This window comes from Chaetodon auriga, chromosome 1 (assembly GCF_051107435.1).
Source record: "Chaetodon auriga isolate fChaAug3 chromosome 1, fChaAug3.hap1, whole genome shotgun sequence".
Taxonomy (NCBI): Eukaryota; Metazoa; Chordata; class Actinopteri; order Chaetodontiformes; family Chaetodontidae; genus Chaetodon; species Chaetodon auriga.
Window position 1 is genome coordinate 4,358,145 of NC_135074.1, and position 21,832 is coordinate 4,379,976.

A 21,832-nucleotide genomic window follows, 5' to 3' on the forward strand; every position below is an offset into this window, starting at 1 on the left:
TCAGTCATCTTGCACTGGCCATCAAGTCTGGTGAAAACTGAGAAATGATTTTGTTTACATTTCAGCTAATGTGCACTGTGGAACGATACACAGCATTCACTACCAGCAGTTCTTGTTCACATGTATCAATGGATGCACACGCTGTGAAGTTGTAAGGAGTGTCTTTTTTGGATGATTTCAAAGTGGGTTTACAGGTCTTTTTCTGCTTATTCCAGCTGTGTGTGAATGATGTCTTTGCGTTCTGATCTGACTAAGTTAATGCATATACATTTTTCCTTACTACCTAAAACTGTAAGTATACACTCTTTTGATTATAGTTTTTTTACAACCACATTTACAAAAAAGTTGGGACACTTGTAAAAGTCTGTCAAAGTGATAATCCTTTTTGACATATACTCAATTGAAAATAGCAAAAAAACATTTAATATCTGACCTCATCAGCTTCATTAATTTTTGTAAACATCTGCTTATTCTGCAGCAACACGTTTCAAACAAGTTGGGACAGGACCAAAAAAAGACTGTGAAAGTTGTGGAACGCTTTTAATAGGTGGAGCTTTCTTTTACTAACATGGTGGCCATTCCCTAGAAATTGTGGGAATTGGTGTTTGATGTATGGACTCGACACAGCCAGGGGCATGATTTTTTAAGCACATGCTAGACTACAACTATCAAGTAGTACAGTGGTGCACCACTGATTCACCTCACACATTAACAAACAGCTCTGTGTCACACACTCTCACTCTCTTTCACTCACTCACTCACACACACACACACACACACACACACACACACACACACACACACACACACACACAGCAGAGCTGTATTGCACTGGTACAAACGCAGATTTTTTTCTTGGCATGTACAACATATATGTCTCATGAACGAAAGCTGCATCACAACTACCTGTCCCTTCATCTATGCTGACTGGGAGATACAGTCCAGTGTGTTCCTCAGCGCAAAATGAACCAGTTAATGAGTGTTGGGTTATCGGAAACAAAATTCACTGAAGCTGACATCCACGGTGTGGAACTTTTCACAGGTGAACAGGATAACTGGTGTCAAAATATGGCAACAGAGACAACTGACTGTTGAGCAACTGAAGTCGTATATCAAGCAAGAGTGGGAAAGAATTTCACTTTCAAAACTTCCACAGTCCGTGTCCTCAGTTCCCAAAAGCTTCCTGTGTGTAGTTCAAAGAACACGTGATGGAACACAGTGGTAAAATTGGCCCTGTCCGGAATTTTTTAGAATGTGTTGCAGGCACAAAATTGAGAATGACAATAAAGTTTATCAGTTTGAACATTACATATCTTGTGTTTGACTGTGTTCAGATGTATGTAAGTGGAAAAGGGCTTGGTAGTCCTTGGCAGGACTGACTGATTGTGTAAGACAAATGTGTGGCTGCATGGTGTGCAGTGGGTTACTGAGTGCTGACAGCTTTTCTATAACCCTGTTGTCACCCGAGCATCAGAGAACAGAAGAGAGTCGTCTCCTTACCCCCCTAGTGCCAAGTTGGAGACTTCTGAGTTAGGGAGGGGGAGTGTGGGCTGTCCAGTCTGCTCCGGAGACACATACAGGGTTTCAGGGTCCAGGCTATCCATCCAGGGCCTTGCACTACTACCACTGACAGACACAAACACAGGACCAAGAACATGCGAGACACACAACACAAAACACAATTACAATTAAATACAAAACAAAATAGACATAAAAAATACACATTTAACAGAGACCCTGAAAACATGAATCAGTAACCCAAGTGAAGTGGAACAGAAGCAGGTGGTAGTAAGACAGGAACACGCAGTGAGGTCCAAGACTGATGAAGAACAATTATTGAGATCACCCAGCCATCTGTGGTGCCACAGAGATTATGAAGAAGAGCAAGAGCAGCAACTCAAACTCATTCAAATGTATAAGTGTAGTGAGAAAACTGTTCTCAGTAATAGCCTATCAAAATGAGATAATCACAGCTGACCATGACAGACAACCAAATGGAGACAAAGGGCACAAAGGTAAAAGCTGCAATGAAAGAGAGGAGCCTGTTCAAGTGGCAATTGCTCGAAACGCTACAAACTCTATAAAGTAATCTCATACACTATACACAAGTCTCTGCACAAGTGAGTGACCCCAACTGGCAAATGTCTGCCAATGCCAGCATTCCATGCATGCCATGGGGGGGTGGAACAAACCAAAAATCCTTGATTTTGTTCCCAGATGTGAAACCAATCCTTTATACAACCAGTATTCTAATTCTTAATATTCTGATACTGTGATAACCATGGAAAGAATATGGCAGAGAAATGCTGACCAATTTCAATACACTGAAATCACAACCACTACTAATTTCTACTTTTGCTTGGGTGGCGTGGGATCAAAGAGAAACTGCAGCTGACCGAGTAACAAGATACATACACACGCTCAACACCCCCCACCCCACCCAAACAGGATATGGCTACCAGAGATCACGTCTATAAACTGCTGTGGGATGGGTCTATGGCCCTCAAGACCATGCAGTGGTTCCCCTACTGGCCCCGGCCCATGGAACATCTACTGCAGAAATGACAATTCAATATATGGGTGTTTCTGAGGAAAAGACCAGAATAACAGCCACTGGCCCTTTCTTGCGACTCCATGTTGTCCTACTGGGAGGAAAACAAATCAATGTTTGATTATAAAAAGGCAATCACAAATTGAACAGTATCAGTACAATGTTGAGGGTAGTCACTGGGCTGTAGACCAGAAACTGAGTTTATCTGACAAACAGGTACTAGAGTTGCAAGTATGTCTATTCATCTCATACGTTCAGTGCAGGATGTCCAGTTTGGTATGCTGTTTCCTGTGTGACCCGAAGAATTACTGTTGAAATAGTCAGAAATAGCACACGATTTACCCGCAGAGTTTTGGCAATGCACCAGTTGTTATCAGCTAAAGCATGCTGGTCTGCTTAGCCAGGTTAGTCAAGCTCATACCATGTCACTATTTGAGTGCCTTAACTGTTACAGAAGGAATTATGGACAATAGGCCACTGCTGAATGTTTACATTTTTCAAAATAAATGACAAAATAAATGAATATTATTTCTAAAATGTTTTGGTCTTACACCACTAATAGGTATACACTGGTCCACTAAACAAATGACAATCATGGGCTAGACATATCCCTCCAGCAACACTTACTTTTGGTATATATCTCTGGCCAGAGAATTTTAAAGGATTTGAAAAAGAGTTTAACGTGACAAAAACACTAGTGTGAGCATGTTGCAACAGCTACCTACAAGAAAATGAAATCCAGGAAGAACAGTTTTAAAGCCAGAGCAATAATTTATTCCTCTGTCTCAGAATTTATGAGACAGACAGAATTTGCACAATGCTACAAGTTATTCAAGGTTGCACTTGAATACCCTGCTTGGTCAACTGCAGAGTATTATCGAATGATGTGGCAGAAGCTGACCCAGCAGCAACCCCGCTGTTCTGATACTGTGGTCACATTAAAATGATTCAAGAGTGTGCATTTTCTAACACAATGCCCTGGTTGGTCTGAGCACAGATTACAGGGTCCACTGAACAATTCCCGTTTCATTTTTAATAGACACATTTTTTTAGACTTACACTTGTTGTCTGTAAGGATTCCACATTCACTCTAAACCCTTTTGTCCTGCAAAATTTTGAAATGCTTCTTTTTCTCTCCATTAAGCCTGTCGACCAAACTAAAGCAAAAAAAAAAAAAAAAAAAAAGCATCCAGAGTGCATAAATCTTAAGACGTCGTTCTTAAAACGTCGTTCAGTGTGTATGGGGTAAACTGAGCTTTTCCAAATGATGGCTTATCAAACCTCACAGGGGTCTAGGGCTGTGAGTGAGTAAAGTTAGAAGAGAGTCGTTGGTCACCTTTAACTCTGATTGTTCATTGTAAATGTCAACAACATAGTCAAACATACAACACAGTTGTTGTTATAAACCTGTTGACTTTGACAGACAATGTTTCACTTATAAAATAATGATTTTATCATCACAGCATCTGCTGATGAACAGGTAACAGTTACAGGCTGTAACTACATGACTATTTCTTTTTCAGTTGTCTGAAAAGAGAAAATTGTGTACATTAGAGTTAATATACTATGAATTGGCAGTATTGAACTTTGTATAGCTGGTCACAGAACACAAAGAGACTGACACTGGGCTGGCAGAGTGAGCGGCTGCATCTGGACTCAGCAAAGTTCAGAGGACAATTCTGTCGTTGAACTTTTTCTGTGACAATGAATTTTTAAACATCAATACAACAGCATTAACCTGTATTTATTCTTTGTTGGACAACACTGTAACCATAAAATAATGATACGGTTATCTAGGCCAGCAGTCAGTTTTGTTATTGCTTGCCAAAACACAAGAGGGCGAAGGAGGAAATTTGGCTGTTTTATGTTGTAATATTTGGTGAAATAGAGGTTCTCACTATATTGACATGTATTACTCTTAGGGATGCACATGGTTAACCGTTTAATCGTTAACCGATAACAGTAACTCTAACCGATTAATATTAACGGTCAATTTTGTTTTTAAGCTACGTAATTCAATCAACTCATGGGGGCGTGTCGACAGGTGCAACACATGCCATCACGTGCTTTCCATCACAGCCCACTTTACAGCGAAGATGAAGAGAGCAAAAAGGAGTTCTGTGTGGGACAATTTCGACCGGAAAGGGGAGGAGGTCATTTGCAAATTATGCGGTACAGCACTGAAATACTCCAGCAGTACGAGTACAATGCAGTACCACTTAAGAAACAAGCATCCAGCATCAGACGATGGAGGACCATCGCAGCGAACTTTGCCCTCCATGATGGCCGGGAGAAAGTGTGACGCGTGGCGGTCTGAGAAGATAACGGGCTAGCTAGATAACTCGGGCTAGTGTGAAACATGTTAGATTCATGTCTGAATCTCAGGGATCACTGACTGTAAGCAGAAACACAGTGTCAGTGACCTGTCACAGCAGCCAGCTGGAGCGCAGCTCTCCATTGAGCCCGTGTGTCTCCATGCACGCTGGCATCATATGCAACATTAATATTACAGATATCAATGAGGGCTCTGCAGATGACACCTGAAGTCACTGACTAATTCCAGTCTCCTTCGTGTTGTACAGTAGGGGAGGGTGTGTATCCTTGTATGCAATTACGCACAAAACACACATTACATTGAATATTATTTTTTTATCTCCAGACATGTCGCGGGTCGTCCAGGTTCACAGTAAAATTGTTCAGAATGAAGCCGCATCATCCAGATAAACACTGAGCTCCATCAGAACTGTTTAAAAATCAGATTTCAGAAGCTCAAACTTTATTTTGGAAATGAAGCAGAACACACAATTAAAGAAATCACCAGCGCGCTCGCTCTCGACATAATTTAAAAAGCAATAGCAGACGATTGAAGCCTACAGTACTGTTAATTATATCTAAAGCTTGTAGCTTTTTTTTTTTTTTTTTTTTTTACATTTTAGATGAGTAATCTAACTATTTGCCGTCATTGTAAATCTGCAGTTCAACACCGGACAGTGCCGAGTCAGTGACTCTCTGATTCCAACCTTTCCTTACATGGAAAGCCTTGTCGGAATGGTGGGACGTTTGTGTGTCGGAATAGCGGTATTTCGGGATGGTGATATGTCTAAATGGTGGTATGTCGGAATGGCAGCATGTCGGAATGACGGAATGTCGGAATGGCAGCATGGAAGGGCATTTAAATCTTATCGGTTAACGGTTATTAATTGTTAAAGGGCGTCGGTTAACGGTCATAAAAAAAATCCAAAATGTGCATCCCTAATTACTCTAGTGAAAATTTTCCAATGAGAAACATGCTGCCTTCACTCGGAGACTATTGTTACAGAGGACTGACAGACAGCTTCATCACATGGTGCAACAACAATCGCCTGAAGCTCAACATCAGCAGAACCAATGAGCTTGTGGAGGCCTACAATGCTTCAAATATGGATGTTGCTGCAAAGAAGCTACAAACTGTAAAACGTGGATGCTTCACACACATCTTCAGCAACACAGAAGATCTAAACAATCAGCACAGTTTCAAGGTGGACACCCAAGATAAGAGTCACCAACAAGTATCTGACCAAATGTGAGATATGATCACAATCTGCCCTTCTGTTCCTGAGTTATGGAGCTTAATAGTGGCCTAAAAAGTGTTTTTGTGGAACTTCATGATGTCACAGACCTTTGAGATAAAAAAATGTCATCACTTCACCATTTTCTGCTATGAGACATTTGTGTGAAATTTTGTCATGATTTGCAAACAAATTCTTGAATTCTGATCAAATCTGAGTTTGATGTTGTTTGAACTGAGTGTGTGGTCAGAGACCTTTGACCACCAAAATCTCATCAGCTCATCCTTGAGTCCAAGTGACTGTTTGTGCCAAATTTGAGGAAACTCTCAAGGTGTTCCTGAGATTTTGCATGGGACAGAGAGGTGTACATACTTATGTACAGACAAGTAGACGGACAACCCAGAAACATCATGCCACTGGCACTGGTGCCAAACACATGCAAACAGGAAAAACACAAGAAGACTTGTTAGACAACACATGCACAGCATTTCGAAAACGCACTACAAATACACAAACTCACTGCAAGTGCTGAACACAGCTTGGACATACTTGTTGCCACGGTTTGTGACTCACAAAGGTATCTGAGGTTGGGTCCATGTCTCATGTTTTTGTTTATGATGTGGATTTCTGACTTCTGCTTCTGTTCTACCCTGCGCATTGTGCTTAAAGTGGCCACTGCATGCACCTCATAGGACCATGCAGAGTGAAAAAGTGTTATTCTATCAGTAATTTTCAGAATGAGGAGATTCAGTATTTATGACAGGCATTAACTTTCCTAGCACCAGTGTTGACAGATGAACTGCTGCCTGCATAATAAAATAATTGATGTTTAAAGAGGTACACATCGGACAGTATCACATGTTTTATGGGGGAATAAAAATATAAATAACAATAAGAAATGAGACACACTTGATGAACACTGTTATTGTCTGCATTGTCTCTGTTTCTTCAGCAAATCTACACTCTGAATGCAGTGCACCTACTTTAAATAAAACAGGTATCAACTAAATGTCCACAGGTGATTACAAAACCAAAGTGTAAAAGAAGAAACAAACAACAACTTCTAAATGTAGCATAAAGTTTTGGTGCACTTAACAAGAGCATTTATCAGCAGAGAGCACCATCTCAATGTTTCTGAGAGAGAATAAATAATTGCTAGCTGACATAAATAAACAATGTTGGTGCACACAGTTGCACCCAGCAGCATCTCTTTGTTTTTGGTCCCAATGAACATTCATTCAACACTTCCGTATTTTTCACTTCAACACAGACAAATATTTGAAAAATGTTCATCATCTCTGACATGACAAAATTTTTTTGTTTAACCAGCCTCACGAGTGCAAGTACTCGTTATACCACTGCTTCTTTATACCAAGAACTACTGATGGAAACAATGAATAAACAACTTAAACACATTCTGCCCGTGGAAATGGTTTTTGTCCCTCTAAGCAGGACACAGTTGACAGTATAAACCCAGAGTGGAGCTTGTTTTTCATGTGCAGGTGTTTGTTAAACAGGTAACACCGAGACAACAGTGCTGCTCTGGCACTGATAACTGTGTGCCTTTACTACTATTAGCGCAGTGCACATATGTGCAGATGCAAATTCATCAAAAGTTTCTAGAGCTGTTAAAACCAACTGACAGCTGAAACAGCTGTGATCTGCTGCAGCTGTCATCAGAAACTGACTTCGCTTCACGTGATGCTTCAGAGGAAAGGATGTCTCATTTCTCTAAAACCATATTTCCTGGTTTCTTCTCTCATCGCATGGTTTCTTCATGCATCCTCAGTGGGAGGGACGCAAGAAAATACATAAGTGATGGAAACGTGAGAGCAATTTCAGAGACTTGGTACGTAACGTTATCCTATGATGACCCATCCTGACTATGGGAGGAGTAACAGTGGCGACTTCCGCGTTCGGTGACATCACGTGCAGTGCCTTTCGGATATATATAGCGTTAACTACAAACATTTCAAAAGCATATCAAAGCACAGCGCAGTGAACGGTTTACTGCACCCGCATAACACATCATAGCTTACTTATGCAAAAGAAAACTAACCCCATCATGACGTAGCGTCAACACATTAAGTTACTGTCAACATATATGTCATATTGTCCAAGTGCCGTCCAGCCCATAAAAGTAGAGTCTACATCAAGCCTTGACAACCACGAGTGCTAGCTACATGGTCAAGCCAACAAGTACTGCAAAGCTACAGCACCGTGGGCATGTTATGGTAACGTTAGCTAGCTAAAATAGCGTTTGATAACTTAAAATGACCAACTTACCCGTGTACTTAAAGCCACTGTTAATTTGACCTGTGCTTAAAACAAAATGCCGTTTTGGATGTTTGCTCACAATCTAAAGGAATATCTACTGTACTTTGTAAACAAGCTAAGGACTACATAGGTGAATTAGTTGTGATCTGTCACTTTAGAGATTTAGCTAGCAGTCACTGTGTAAAATGGCAGTCCCTTCTGCTGAACCGTTACCATTCGACAGCTGCAAGGAGTCGGGGGTGGAGGACGCTGGTAAGAGTCAGCATTATAAGTGAAATTTGCTTCAGGATGGATTTAAAGGGCTGCATATAGGATTTTAACTTCCAGTGGAAAAACTTTTTTTTATTAGCGATCTCTGGTATGTAGTGCTCTTTCAGATGGTAGTGAAAGTGCACTTGTCCGTTCCCTGTGTTAGCGAGTAATGTGGTACGGTCCAGAGAGAGGAAGCCTCCTAATGTCCAACAAGCTCGCGATGTGGATATGTTCTCTCTCTCATTATGAATGGACGCAATTGAACAGGTAACAGGTACAAAGGATGCACCAGTTGAATAAATACAATACAAAATTTTACATCTTCCGAGCAACAAGATGACTTAATAAACTTCAGGTGAGGTATAAAGCACGTCAAAGGTAAAAGGCTACCTCATATCTTCTTATTTAAGACTTATTAAGAACAGAACAGCAACAGTACAACTGAAACAGTAACCCTCACCAGAAATTAAAAAGGGTGAAATCAGTAATGACAAAAAAAAAACATTTGTTGAACTTTAATGAAGAAAAGTATCATTCAAGACTCGAATATATAAAAACGCTATATATTTATTATAACTAACTATATATTATACTACAATGAACAATGAATGCAGTAATGAATGGTATGACCAAGCCTGTATTATAAATATCTCTTTTTTTTTATAGGTAAAACAGCCTGCCACCAAAGCCTAATCAATCTTTATGTATTAATGTGTATTTTATTTCCCTATACTCTTCTTGTGATGCAACATTGCATTGCATACACACACACACACACACACACACACACACACACACACACACACACACACACACACACACAACCTGATTCCAAAAATGTTGGGATGCTGTGCAAAATGTAAATAATAACAGAATGCAATCGTTTGCAAATGAACTGCGTTTAACCTAAATGGTTTTCTGAAGTGTTCTTGAGTCCATGGAGTAATATCCTTTACCAATCATGTGTTCACAAAGCGGTGAACCTCGCTCCATCCTTGCTTGTGAATGACTGAGCCTTTCCAGCATGCCCCTTTCATACCCAATCATGATCCTATCACCTGTTACCAATGAACCCGTTTACCTGTGGAATGTTCCAAACAGGTGTTTTTGGACCATTCCACATTTTTCCCAGTCTTTTGTTGCTCCTGTCCAACTTGTTTGAAACATGTTGCTGGCACACTTACCTAAATAATGGAAACACTTTCATATACTAGAGATTCTCTTATGCTCATGCCAATTCAGGTATCATTACTTCCATGAATGTGTGTCATCAGACTAAAAAGGAGAGTCCCAGAATGTTTCCAATGTCTGTCTATTTTAGTCTGCATGAATATCTCCCTCTCAAAAATTGTGGCTATTTTTGTAAAAGTCAGTATGTGACACAACAAAAAAGCAAAGTAGCCATGCAGAAAATGAAAGCCAAACAGTAGTTAGGCTATTGATATTGATGGTAAATAATATACTATAATATATAATCAGGATTTTTGTTGTTTTGGTCTGATGGTAGATGCTGGCAATAATATTCATAATCATAACCATAATAAATTACAACATTTTTCAAAAACAAGTGCTTCACAAAAGACATAAAATCAACAGATGTAAAGAGCAATAAAATACAAATAATTAAAATAGGAAGCAGTTTAACAGATGAAATAAAAATAATGAAGTAAAGTTAAGCACAAAGGAAAATCATTTTAAGACAATGCAACTCTAAAATGATGTGTTTTCAGGAGTGATTCAAATAAAGATACAACTTGAGACAGGCAGGACTGCTCTAAAGAATTGCAACATAGGTGGGGTCTCTGTGGAGGCCATCAGGACATCAGGACCAGAGTCTGGCGGCTGGAGTGCAGGACCAGAGGTGGAGTAGGGCAGGAAGCTAGCTAACTCAGGAAGAGGAACCAGCTGGAGGCTACCGGGCTGGTGGCTCGCTGACTCAGGAGCGGGCAGAAGGCTTTCCTTCCTGTTGAGGCAATGTTTACCCCTGTGTGATGTTGTTGGAGAGCTGTTGAGTGAGCAGGAGAGGGACTCCATTTCTTGATCCACTCAAAGTCTTTCTGGTGGAAATCCCAGAGACGTGATGACATGCTGCCTATCAGGTCCGTCAGCACCACAAGCAAGTTTGACAGCAGGAGAACATAAGTGACTGACAGTAGCCCACATTACCTGAAGAATGTATCCATCCTCTAGGCCTCGATCTACTTCAAACAATCTTTAAACCATGGTTTCTCCCACCATTAGGGTCAGGGCAAAGGTTAGGTTATGGCGAAGCATCGTAGAGATACAGTAACTGCATGGGGTTATGGTAAGGTTGGGTTAAAATGACTGGTTGCTGTGTGGGCTACATTGGCCTCAGCTTGAGGTGAAACAGATTTAGACACAACACTGGCACCAAGACTGAATCACATGTTGTGTCACCACTGTGCTCCTGCTCAGACAGATGAGATCCAACTTGTGTGTCACCGTATTCATTAATCAAATCTTCAATGGATCTTAGCTCCTATTTTATGACAGGCAGATGATCCTGAAAAGGATGTGGATCTGTTGACCAGCCAGTCAAAGCAACTAGCTTCATTAGCCCTGAGTCAACTAGAAACAGCAACTGGGTAACTAGTGAAGCCCAGGACTGATCCTTCATAGCAGCTAGCTACGAATGGGATCCAAGCATCATGGAGGTAATGATGTGAGCTGGGTAAAATGACATTCTAAAAATAAAAGTGGCCTGATAAAAGGTTAAAAATAGCTAGAAATTAGACTTGAGGAGTTCTGCCAGCCTTTAGACACAGGATCAGCGCCAGGGTGATGTAACATGCAGATATTTGTGTTGATACTGTGTTTTCACCTGCATTGATTCTCTTCACAACCTCATTTGTTTTGTTTTTGTTTTTGACACTTTTAGCAAGTGTATATCTGATAAGTTTATATTTATTCTGGGACATTCAAGCAAAGGTCTGTTGACAGAGTTTTTATCTAAAAACAGTTTACATCGCTGCAATTTATTTGGAGATGATATGAGGAAAGTCCTCCTCAACATATGGTTTGATTTTACCTTTCATTAGTTCAGTAGTCACACCTGTAATTTCTTGTGTCATTATTGGCCTACATATTGCCAGTAATGAATACTAATAATATTTATAACACTGTACTTAATATGCACAACTCAAGTGATATTAGACCAATTCAAACTCATATGCCTTATTTGCATATGTAACATATTTGACCTTTAAGGATATTAAATAATTATAGCTGATTTACATTCAATGTTGGCTATCAGAAATAGAATTCATATTAAATAATTAAACAATTAAATCACCATCCTTTGAAAGGGAGAAGGTGACATTCATTTAATCAATCTCAGGGTTGCTATGGAGTTCTTGACTCGTGTAGTGTCCATAACGCTTCATACACACAAACTCACTACACACTTTTTCAATGAAAGCTTTACTACTATTAACTAGACACGACAACTACTCAATGAATACCACACACACAATAACTACTAACTACACACACAGGCCTACAAATAAATAAACAAATGAATGTGACCATTAATGACTAAATACTACCATGAATAAATACAAAAAATGCACTGATGAACAAACAAATGATTGAATGATTGAAATCATAAATATCTTAATCCGATGTATCAACAAGTGGAGGCACATAAGAACAAGTGGATGAAACCTTGAAGATTAAATATTAAAATAGGACTAAGGCACCACTCAGCAGCTGAGTGGGATGAAAAGCCAAAAAAAAAAAAAAAAATCTCTTCCTTAATCCTATTGATCCATAGCAATAAACTAATATCACAGAAGAAGTATTGTTCCATATGTTGCTTGATGACCAGAGGAAGAGGAGAAGTGACCCTGCCTCTCATGGAGGCCACATTCTCTGGGGTGTCCAGTCTCATGGAGCTGTTTGTCCAGCAGATACATCTCTTTCTCTCCTCTGGAGCTCCTGGGTATTTTCAAGCATGTTGGATTTCACATATTCATCATTCACACCTGCTCGCTGTCTCAGTTTACTCTGTCCGTATGCTAACATTTGCTAATTGGTACTAAACACAAAGTGCAGTACAATAGTTGTTGAGATGTTCCAGTCTGGACCAAAGTGGTAGAGTGATGGGTTCAGCATCCACGCATTGCCATCTCTAGAGCCATGCCGCCAGCCTTCAAAAAAATCCAAACCTGTAACATTGCCCCTCTAGCAGTCATAGACCATAATGCAGGGATTCTGATCTGGCTATGGGTTCACTACATTTAACATATGATTTCACTTCTGCTCAGTGGGTAAATAAACTGTGCTTTGCGTAGCTTTGCAGTGATGTATGTATGACTAGACTCCTTGGCCTCTAGTATGATAACTATCAGTGAAAATACAGTATGTTACCATGTGTCAACACTTAATCTTATGACAGGCCTTTTTAAAATTTAACACTTCTAAACAATGGTATTACATTGAGGACATTCATATCTCACATCATGACCAAATGTCCCATATCAGGGAAAAAGAAATCAGTGAATAAAAATAAACTGTTTTCATGACTGTTCCTGGTATCAGTCACCAGTACATTCATTTATTGCAAGTATACAGTACAAATACATCGGCCTACAGTACATGTACTATATATGCAGATGTCTTAAAACAGACAGTAAAGCATTAACTACAGTAAATTCCATTCGGTGATGTCTGCAGTGTTCACATCAAGGAAGAAAATGGCTGTTGCATCACAACATAGAGTTCTTTCTTATCTGATGTTCTTCAGTTCCTCCTTTTTTACTGACAAACAGTCTTTCGGCTGTCTGATGCAGGTAGCCATTATAGAAGTCAGCTGCTGTCAGCCTTTTTTTCAGGAGCACTGCCTTGAATCCCACCCAGCCATCCTGAAACAGGGAACGAGACAATGCAGATCAATACATATGTTTGAGCTACAAAGAAATATCCTAAATCATAACATAACATAACATTCTATAGGAAAAGGGGGAAATGAATGCAGTACTCGTGTGTGTTTGTTTTACATACATAACAAAAATACACAAAATGAGGAAATTCAAAATTAAGTAATAAATCCTTAAACGTAGAGGTGTCCAAACTTTAACTTTAATCTTAATCTTATGGCCTGCAAGTTCTCTCTAAAATTTTAACTGTAGGTGACTTGCTGGCAATACAATTCCCATTATGAACACTAGGTGTCACTGTTACCACACTGACACTTTGGCTGTGCTTTCCAATGGCTTTGCCCCTTACAGTCACGAGACATGGTGACTGGACCAGGAAAACAGAATGTGGGCAGTGAATGCAGCAGATTCTGGTTGAAGTGAGAACAGGTTCTCAGACCCTTGAAAGCACTGGTCAAATTCTGTTGAATTTCAGTTGCTTAGTGATGTTGAAGTGACATTCACTGGGGAGCGAAATCATCTCACTGTAGAATCAAGTGTAGAGTGCTTAAAAACTCACTCATTAAGGCAAGTCTTTTAAGTCTCCTAAATTAAAATCCTGGCCCTGGACCACGTGCTTTTTTTCCCTCTATGTGGTACCAGCATGAAAGGTTTGGATGCCCCTGTTTTAACATGACATGAAGCTATGTTGGCCAGGCTTTACTGTCATTATCTGGGTGCTATAATAGCACATTTGCACAAATTATTCCATCTGCACTCTGCTGTTCAGGACATTTTAAAGGGCACTATCAAACCACTAATTCAAACAAATTAATATAATTGTATCAGCTTTTAAAGAGAAATATTTTGATGTGGTCAGAACTCAGAGTTTAACAGAGTTGGACAGACCTTACAGCAGACAACCAGAGTATTGGACTCCTTCTGATAGCTCACTGAACCAGGGACTGGTTTCCTCCTTTGATCTGTGAGTGACATGTGACAGCTCAGGGTGATGGCAAGAAGGTTACACATTACAGCAGCAACATAAGGCAACAGCACACACACACATCCTGCACCTTTGGTAATGAACCAGATTTTTTAGCACAACAAAGCTGTTTATCCTTCGCACTGCTTCAAACGGGAGACTTTAAGTGTTTGAAATGATCCAAAAGTTAGTCCCCTGACACGGTGCAAGGGAAGTTAAATACATCTGCTACTTAAGAAACCGAGACCCCCCCAAACACACAGTAACCCCACCAACACTGTACTGTGTGGACATCCTCAAATGCACCTCCAGCACTGATTCCACCAGCGTGGACAGGCACAGGCCGTACAGTCCAGACATTTTCATGCACAGCAGAATGCTGGTTATTGTCTCATCCTGGTCATATGCAGATATGACTGTTTGATTCATTTCCTTGTGTACAAGACTCTATTACCAAAGTTTTGGTTTGTCTGTCTGTGTGAAAACTCCTCAACATGACTGTAATTTCAGTATATACTCTAGATTCGAGCTGTCTGGACATACAGCTTCTCCATCTGTTGGCACCAAGCAACACTGTGTCCTCTCTGTAATACTTGTGTCATCAGTGTACTTGTATATTCATACATTCATACTCATTTTCCTGACTGATTAGTGTTGTTTGATTTAGAGACACACCTGCAAACATGGAAGAACAGTGATCAGCTGGTGTTAACATGTCACACTGTCCCAGTTTCTAACCCAGCTAGCATAAGCAAGTTATCCAGAAACAGGATTGGGGCTTATCTCATTTTCTTTAACCAGACTGATTTTTACATTCACAAAGAAAAACCTGATACATAGAAAAAGTAGTAGTTTTAACAAACTTACCTGATAATGAAATGTGATATTTTCCTACAAAATCCAGAAGTTTTATTGTCCTGCCCATCCATATGGTCCTCAAAGGTATCTGATGGCAGACATGAGGATCTTTATAGTGACATTCAGCAGTCCTCCATTGCTCAAACTGAACAGTCCAGATCAATCAGTATTACCTGGGATCCGATGGCACGATACAGACGACCGATTTGGTCACAGGTCTGTTCCTCCCACACCATCCAGCTCATGGATGCGCTGATTTTTGGGGCTGTTGGAGAAAATGAATGGGTAAGTTGGAAGAATTCATCTGATTTAATATTTTGCGTGACTGTGTCTCTGTAGTTCAGATCTGCGTACCAAATGTTTCCCCTGTCCGTCTTTGCTCCCTTTTATGTGCCAGTCTCTCAGACAGTGTCGCCAACGTATCAATCAGCTGCAACCCAGAATACAAACAGCACAGAGCAGCTATGTTACCAACCTGGAAGAAAGGCAATGAGGGAACCATCTTCTGCCAGCCGTGTTCCAACAACTCACCAGATGTGCTCCCTTGGTGGCTAGCGTAGCTCCAAGCTCATCAGCAGTACAGTTCTCTGGGACTTGATGGAGCTCCTGATTGAGAATGGGGCCCACATCAAACCTGGGATGTGAAGAAATGTTTAATCTGTTTGTAAGAAGTAAAAAAGGGGACGAACTCTGAGAGGTTTTTGCTCGGCATACCTGTGAGGGCGGATCTGCATAATGGTGACTCCTGTCACAGTGTCACCATGCATGATGGTGTGGAAGATGGGTGCTGGACCTCGCCACCTCGGCAGCAGGCTGGGGTGAACATTCAAAATCCCACTATACAGACACACACAGAGTTTAGAACTTCATGCTTTCTGCGTGGAGGACACTCTATGTTTAAGGACATGTCGTGGACAGGGCTGCAGGCTAACATCCTGTTGTTGGGGGAATAATCTATACACATTGAAGTTGTTTTAACATGATGTTATCAAATTTCAGGCAGGCAAAGGAGCCCGAGGAGACAAAACATGACATTTATTTAATCAAAAGTTGTGTACCTATGCTGTTTGCTTTTACGTTGTAATTGAGGTTAATTTGCCGTTTTATAAATATTCTTATATGTCAGCCTGCCTATTACAGCCTGCAGTATGAGTTAGACTGAGACAGACTGTGAAGAAGGTGACAGGTGTGCAGGAAAACAGTGCACGCACAACTACGACCAACAAGCAAAGTAGGTCAAAGTGGAAGCGGGAAGTGGGCCTGTCAACTGTGATGATGTTTACAAAAGACCTCTGGATGATCATTTTACTGTTCAGCTTTCTATTCTCTTCCAAATAAGCGGACACCTGACTGCCCGTGTTTCCTGAGCGACCTGATCCACTGAGATCTCTGCCATTACTTTGGTAAGTGAAGTGTAATCATCACTTTTTCCTTTTAAGCATGGGTGCATGACTCCAGTGGCAGCTGTGACGTTTCTATCAAACAGACACTGGGTTTAGGTTCGGTGGGTCCTGAACCACCTTTACAGTAAGAGGCAACATGATTGCTCCAGATCATGTGGCGTCCTCAGCCAGACCAGGGCCGAGCAACAGTCCACAGGCTGAACACACATCACTGATAGACAAAAAATGCTCACTATGGAAACTTGTTGATCAGTCTCTCGGGCAGTAAACAGCCAAAAGACACCACCACCCCGACATCAAACTGTCCATCCACATTGTCAGGGGGCCAGCTGTGGAGTGGGAGGTGATTCTGTTGAGCAAAACTCTTCACTGGAACGTCAGCGGCCAAAGAAACAACTTCAAGGGACTCCACCACCCCTTCACCGGAGTTCCTACAAACAGAAGACGGAAGTTATTATCATGCGCTCACATGCCTTATTCCAAGATGATGAAGACCATATACAAGAGTCCTTTCATGAGCTGCAAGATAAAGACGCCCAACAAACTTGACAATCGTTATTGGGATCGTCAGGAAACAAAAGAAATCAAACTCCTAAAATGTAAAATGTTGTCTGAACAGATTTAAACACCTGTTTTGTCAAAATAAAATGAGTCAAAATTGGATTTAGAAGTGGAAATATCAGATGAAAGAATAAATATTCTACAACCTCAATTCCAAAAACGTTGGGACACTGAGTAAGACGGAAATAAAAACAGATCGCAATGATTTGCAAATCCTTTTTTGAACTGTATTCATCTGACTACAGACAAAAGACAAGATATGAAATGTTCAAACTGATAAACTTGTTTTATAAATATACAAATGTTGGCACAGAGGCATGTTAACCACTGTGTTTCATCACCTTTTCTTTTAACAACACTCAGTAAGAGTTTGGATCCTGATTGTTGAAGTTTTGAACGTGAACTTCTTTCACATTCTTGCTTGATGTAGGACTTCAGTTGCTCAACAGTCCACGGTCTCCATTGTCATACTTTGGGAGACAGGTCAGATGCCTGCACTCATTTACTATGAAGCCATGCTGCTGCAGCACATGCAGAATGTAGCTCGGCGCCACCCTGCTGAATAAGCAGGGACGTCCCTGAAAAAGATGCTGTCTGTATGGCAGCATCCAGAAATGTTGGTCCAAAACCTGTGAGCACCTTTCACCATGAATGGTGCCTTCACAGGTGTGCACATTATCCATGCCACGGGCACTAACACACCCCCATACAGTTACAGATGCTGCCTTTGGCTTTGGAACTTTCTGCTGGTGACAGTCTGGACAGTCCTTCTCCTCTTTAGCCTGGAGGACACAACATCCATGGTTTCTAAGAACTGTCTGAAAGTGGACTCATCAGACCACGGCACATTTTGCACAGTCATCGTGTTTTTTAATTGGTGTATGATTTTTCACGGAAACTGTGTGAACTGCTTTCAATGACATTGCCTCCAACACACCTGCTGATTTACAATTCAGTAAAAACTGTGTTGAATTATTATTGTGAGAATGACTGACAGCTTTGATGTGCACATAAGAAGAAAGATTTCTTCTGCTCGTGACAAACGGACATTACAGGAATCATAAAAGAAGACTTCATGGCAGAGCAGTTGTATTGGATTGCATGAAACTGTACTGATGTACCTGATAAAGTGGACATGAGCGTATATGTTGATTGACAATATGAAATAGTGTACCTGTGATCAGCTAAAATTAGATATTATCTGTGTAGCTCTGACAGACATAGAATATGTACAGATTCTACTTCTCACTTTTTACTTACAATACTTTACAATAAGAGCCCAACTGATGTATCGGCTGATATTAGCTCCTTGCTGATACATCAGTGTCTGTTCTGGAGTAAAAACTAAATAGGGATAGTCTGGTGGGTTGCAGCAGCATCCCCTCCTGTGTGTGGTCTGGATACACTAATGAGGAGACCAGAGAAACTGATTTCCTTCCAAATGTTTACTCGTGGGTTTTCAACATATGGTCAGGGAAAACATAAAGTCAAGTACAGGAAATCTCAAAGTAAAGCAGCAACTTAAACTCACAGATGACATCCCCACATGTCCTGCCCAGTGCACTACTTGGTTAGAACAACAACAAATGATGGTACCTCATCAAAAACTGTCACGTCAATTCGTGTATAATATTTGCACTATTCAAACCACTGCATAGACTTCTTGTGTCGGAATCGCACCTGCTGGATGTGAGGAGTTTTAGGGATTCCACAGCGAACTGATCAGAGCCAAAGAACAGGAGTCTCCACGGGGGTCCCGATGATGACATCCGTCTACACAAGTGCCGCTGCCCGTCAGGTCCCCTCCTCCACACGGTCCGGACACAGCAGTGCTGGAGGTGATGGAGGACTCTCAGAGAGACTGCTGCTGTCTTCACGTTGGTCCACATGCTAAACACGAGCTTTGGCTTCAGCTCAAAGTACCATGTGTCCAAAGAGTCGGTGCTGACACGAGCTCCGGCTGTCTAACTGTCAACGTTCTGCCCTGAATGTGTCGACAGTAGGCGCCACCATGTTTTCCTTTACACTTCCGCCTTCGTCTTCTTCGTGGATGGTTGTTGGCGCCTGAAGCAAGCTTACTGCCACCAACTGGACAGTGGGGTGTGGAGGAGGTGGGTTTGTCCGAGGGATAAAAACTGGCTCAACACGTTTCTCGTGCGAGGGTATAGTTCACTGATTAGTCTATAAATCATTAAATCATTTTCTTTAATTCCTCTTAGTAACAAGAACAAAATACTTTGCAAAGGGCTGAACTTCGTCTCAGGGCCAAGCTCGGCTTTCGTTGATTTTCTGTTACTCACACATTGTTTCTGTTTTATTATTATTACTGCACTGCGTGTTTTTTTTTTAATCATGTGAAAAAAATCAGTAGTACTGTGATGTAAAGGGTAAGAGTTAGAAGGCATACTGTGGAAAGGGTAGGCCATGAACAGACTGGCACACTGCAAGAAGCCAGTCAAGCTGAGAAATGTTGTCCCCTTAACAAAAATGACACATTTATTATGAAAAAAGGCATTTTTATGAACATACATAGTGTAAGTACTTGAACCTAAAGTGAAACTTTCTGCTGGATTGTGATGTAGGCTGTGGACCGCTGCTTATGCTGAATGGATGTTTGAAACCACTTGGTTGGTTTGCTCACATAAACCTCTTGGGCTTTGTAGAGGAACTATGGGATAGGATAACATTTTCCATCAAAAACAATTTTAGTTAATTAATATACAATAAAATGTTTCTACTAAGATAATCACGCCTTTTAGGAACAACTGTAGAAAGCAACTATATATCATGTTGTAGTGAGTCAGCTACTGTACACATTAGAAAGATGTCATCATTTCAGGCAGGTCCTATCTAAAAACCATTTTGTGCTATGTGCAGATACATTTAGTTTTTCAAGGAATATCATAATCTCACACTGAGTATCAGTGGGTGTAATTTGTTAATATTTGTTGGAACTTCTTAGAAAAAAGTAAGAAAGTCATCATGTTCTCCTTCAAGGTGAACCTAAATCTTTGGAGCTGGAGAGAACCAGACAAATCATTTAACCAGCACTGTACTGAAGGGGCTCCAGATGGTTTCCACTTCTGAAGAACCTTCTTCACTGCTATGAGGCCATAGGCAATAAGTTGTCCTTGAGGAGTGAGCAGTGGTGGAGGAAGTATCTTGATCCTTTAAGTACTAATACCACATATAAAAATACTCTTATTACTTATTGCAAGGACTGTACTTGAGTGAATGTACTTAATTCCAGGCTGTCTTAGTGAGGTGTTTTGGCATTGATTCTTCAAGTGTCTGGAGCTCTGCTGGAGGGAGGATCACCATTCTTCAAAACATATTCCCTCATTTATTGTTTTGATGGTGGTAGTGAAGAGTGCTGTCTAACATGTCGGTCCAAGATCTGCCGCAGGTATTCTGTTGGGTAGAGATCTGCTGAGCTATGGATGGTGGCATTGTCATCCTGGAATAGACCACTCCCGTCATTTCATCATATGATAAAGGTGATCACTCAGAACAGCTTTGTACTGATTTGCACTGGACTCAAACCATGAGAGCCACCAGACCCCCTAACTGTAGGGGTCAAGCCTTTAGGTCTGCACCGTTCTCTTGGCGTACACCACATCTCTGTAGACCAGTGATTATGGTATGTGCACCACTGAACTCTCAAATGTGAATTCATCTCAGTAATGACAGGTTTATGCACTGCAGCCCTACTTTAATATCCCTCTCTATGGAATTGTTGACAGACTGTTCTTGTTGACACAGTCTGATCACATCCTGCACTGACATTCTCACCTGAGGAAGAGTTGCTCTTCAGGTTTTCCTTACATGTAGCACTAATGCATGATCATCAAGGTCATCAAAAGTTCATAGTCAAAGACACTTTCCAACCCAGCTTCCTGATCTGTCCCATAGATCTCAATGCAGCTGTCACTTTAGTCATTGTTCTTATTGGAACATGAGTCAGTTGAGTTGAGCAGCCTTTGGGACTAACGTTCCTGTCATTCATCCCCCAACAATGAACCAAGAACCAGATCTTTTCTACGGTGGCCCTGAGGGTCAAAACACAACGACATCGACAAAACACGACTTTTCACAAAACACCTTTCATATACGTAGAGTTTTGCCTCACTTGGCTCTTCAATTTTACAATGTGACAAGTCGAAATGTTTAGAAAAAAAAATAGATCTTTTGTGATTCAGATGACTTAGGTTATATTTGTTAGGCTCACCAATAATGTGACCGTAGAACCGGCCCTGGTGGTGAGCAGTATGAGCAGCAGTTCAGTTGTTTGGTTGAGAGAGGAGAACCTGCTCGTGTAAAGCTTGGTCATCATTCCAGCTGATGTAAAGTGCAGATGAGAAATCACAGATACAGATGCCTTAAGCCTGCAGTTATATTTTTGGCCATTCGGGGGCACTGGAAAAAAGCTGTGAACACAACACTGACACATTATTTGTTCATATGGTGGACTTCTTCACAACCTGCTGCATATTTACACATTCAGCCGACACAGAGAAACA

The 21,832-nt window shown here is 40.9% G+C and overlaps 2 protein-coding genes across 11 annotated transcripts in view; both read right to left on the reverse strand.

The window, feature by feature from the left end:
- celf1 (cugbp, Elav-like family member 1) overlaps nucleotides 1–8,576 on the reverse strand; it is a 32,400-nt gene extending 23,824 nt beyond the window's left edge. For 7 of the 10 annotated variants that reach the window (XM_076731375.1, XM_076731881.1, XM_076731629.1 and 4 more), the window contains exons 1-2: nucleotides 8,386–8,517; nucleotides 1,501–1,626 (exon numbers count right to left, since the gene is read on the reverse strand). In XM_076731375.1, coding sequence (XP_076587490.1) covers nucleotides 1,501–1,604 — 104 coding nt within the window. In that variant the 5' untranslated portion in view covers nucleotides 1,605–1,626; nucleotides 8,386–8,517. Of the gene's footprint in view, nucleotides 1–1,500; nucleotides 1,627–8,385 lie in introns of all 10 variants that reach the window. The other 3 variants (XM_076731549.1, XM_076732034.1, XM_076731971.1) reach the window with 3 other exon arrangements.
- A 3,482-nt stretch (nucleotides 8,577–12,058) lies between these two features.
- Nucleotides 12,059–19,352, reverse strand: mtfmt (mitochondrial methionyl-tRNA formyltransferase). The gene is made up of 9 exons (XM_076732160.1): nucleotides 18,993–19,352; nucleotides 16,985–17,182; nucleotides 16,063–16,185; nucleotides 15,880–15,982; nucleotides 15,703–15,778; nucleotides 15,522–15,613; nucleotides 15,358–15,436; nucleotides 14,415–14,488; nucleotides 12,059–13,511 (listed from the first exon to the last, which is right to left on the reverse strand). Exons 1-9 carry the CDS (start codon nucleotides 19,199–19,201, stop codon nucleotides 13,356–13,358), a joined length of 1,110 nt encoding a protein of 369 aa, XP_076588275.1. The 5' UTR covers nucleotides 19,202–19,352; the 3' UTR covers nucleotides 12,059–13,355.
- Nucleotides 19,353–21,832: the final 2,480 nt, after the last annotated feature.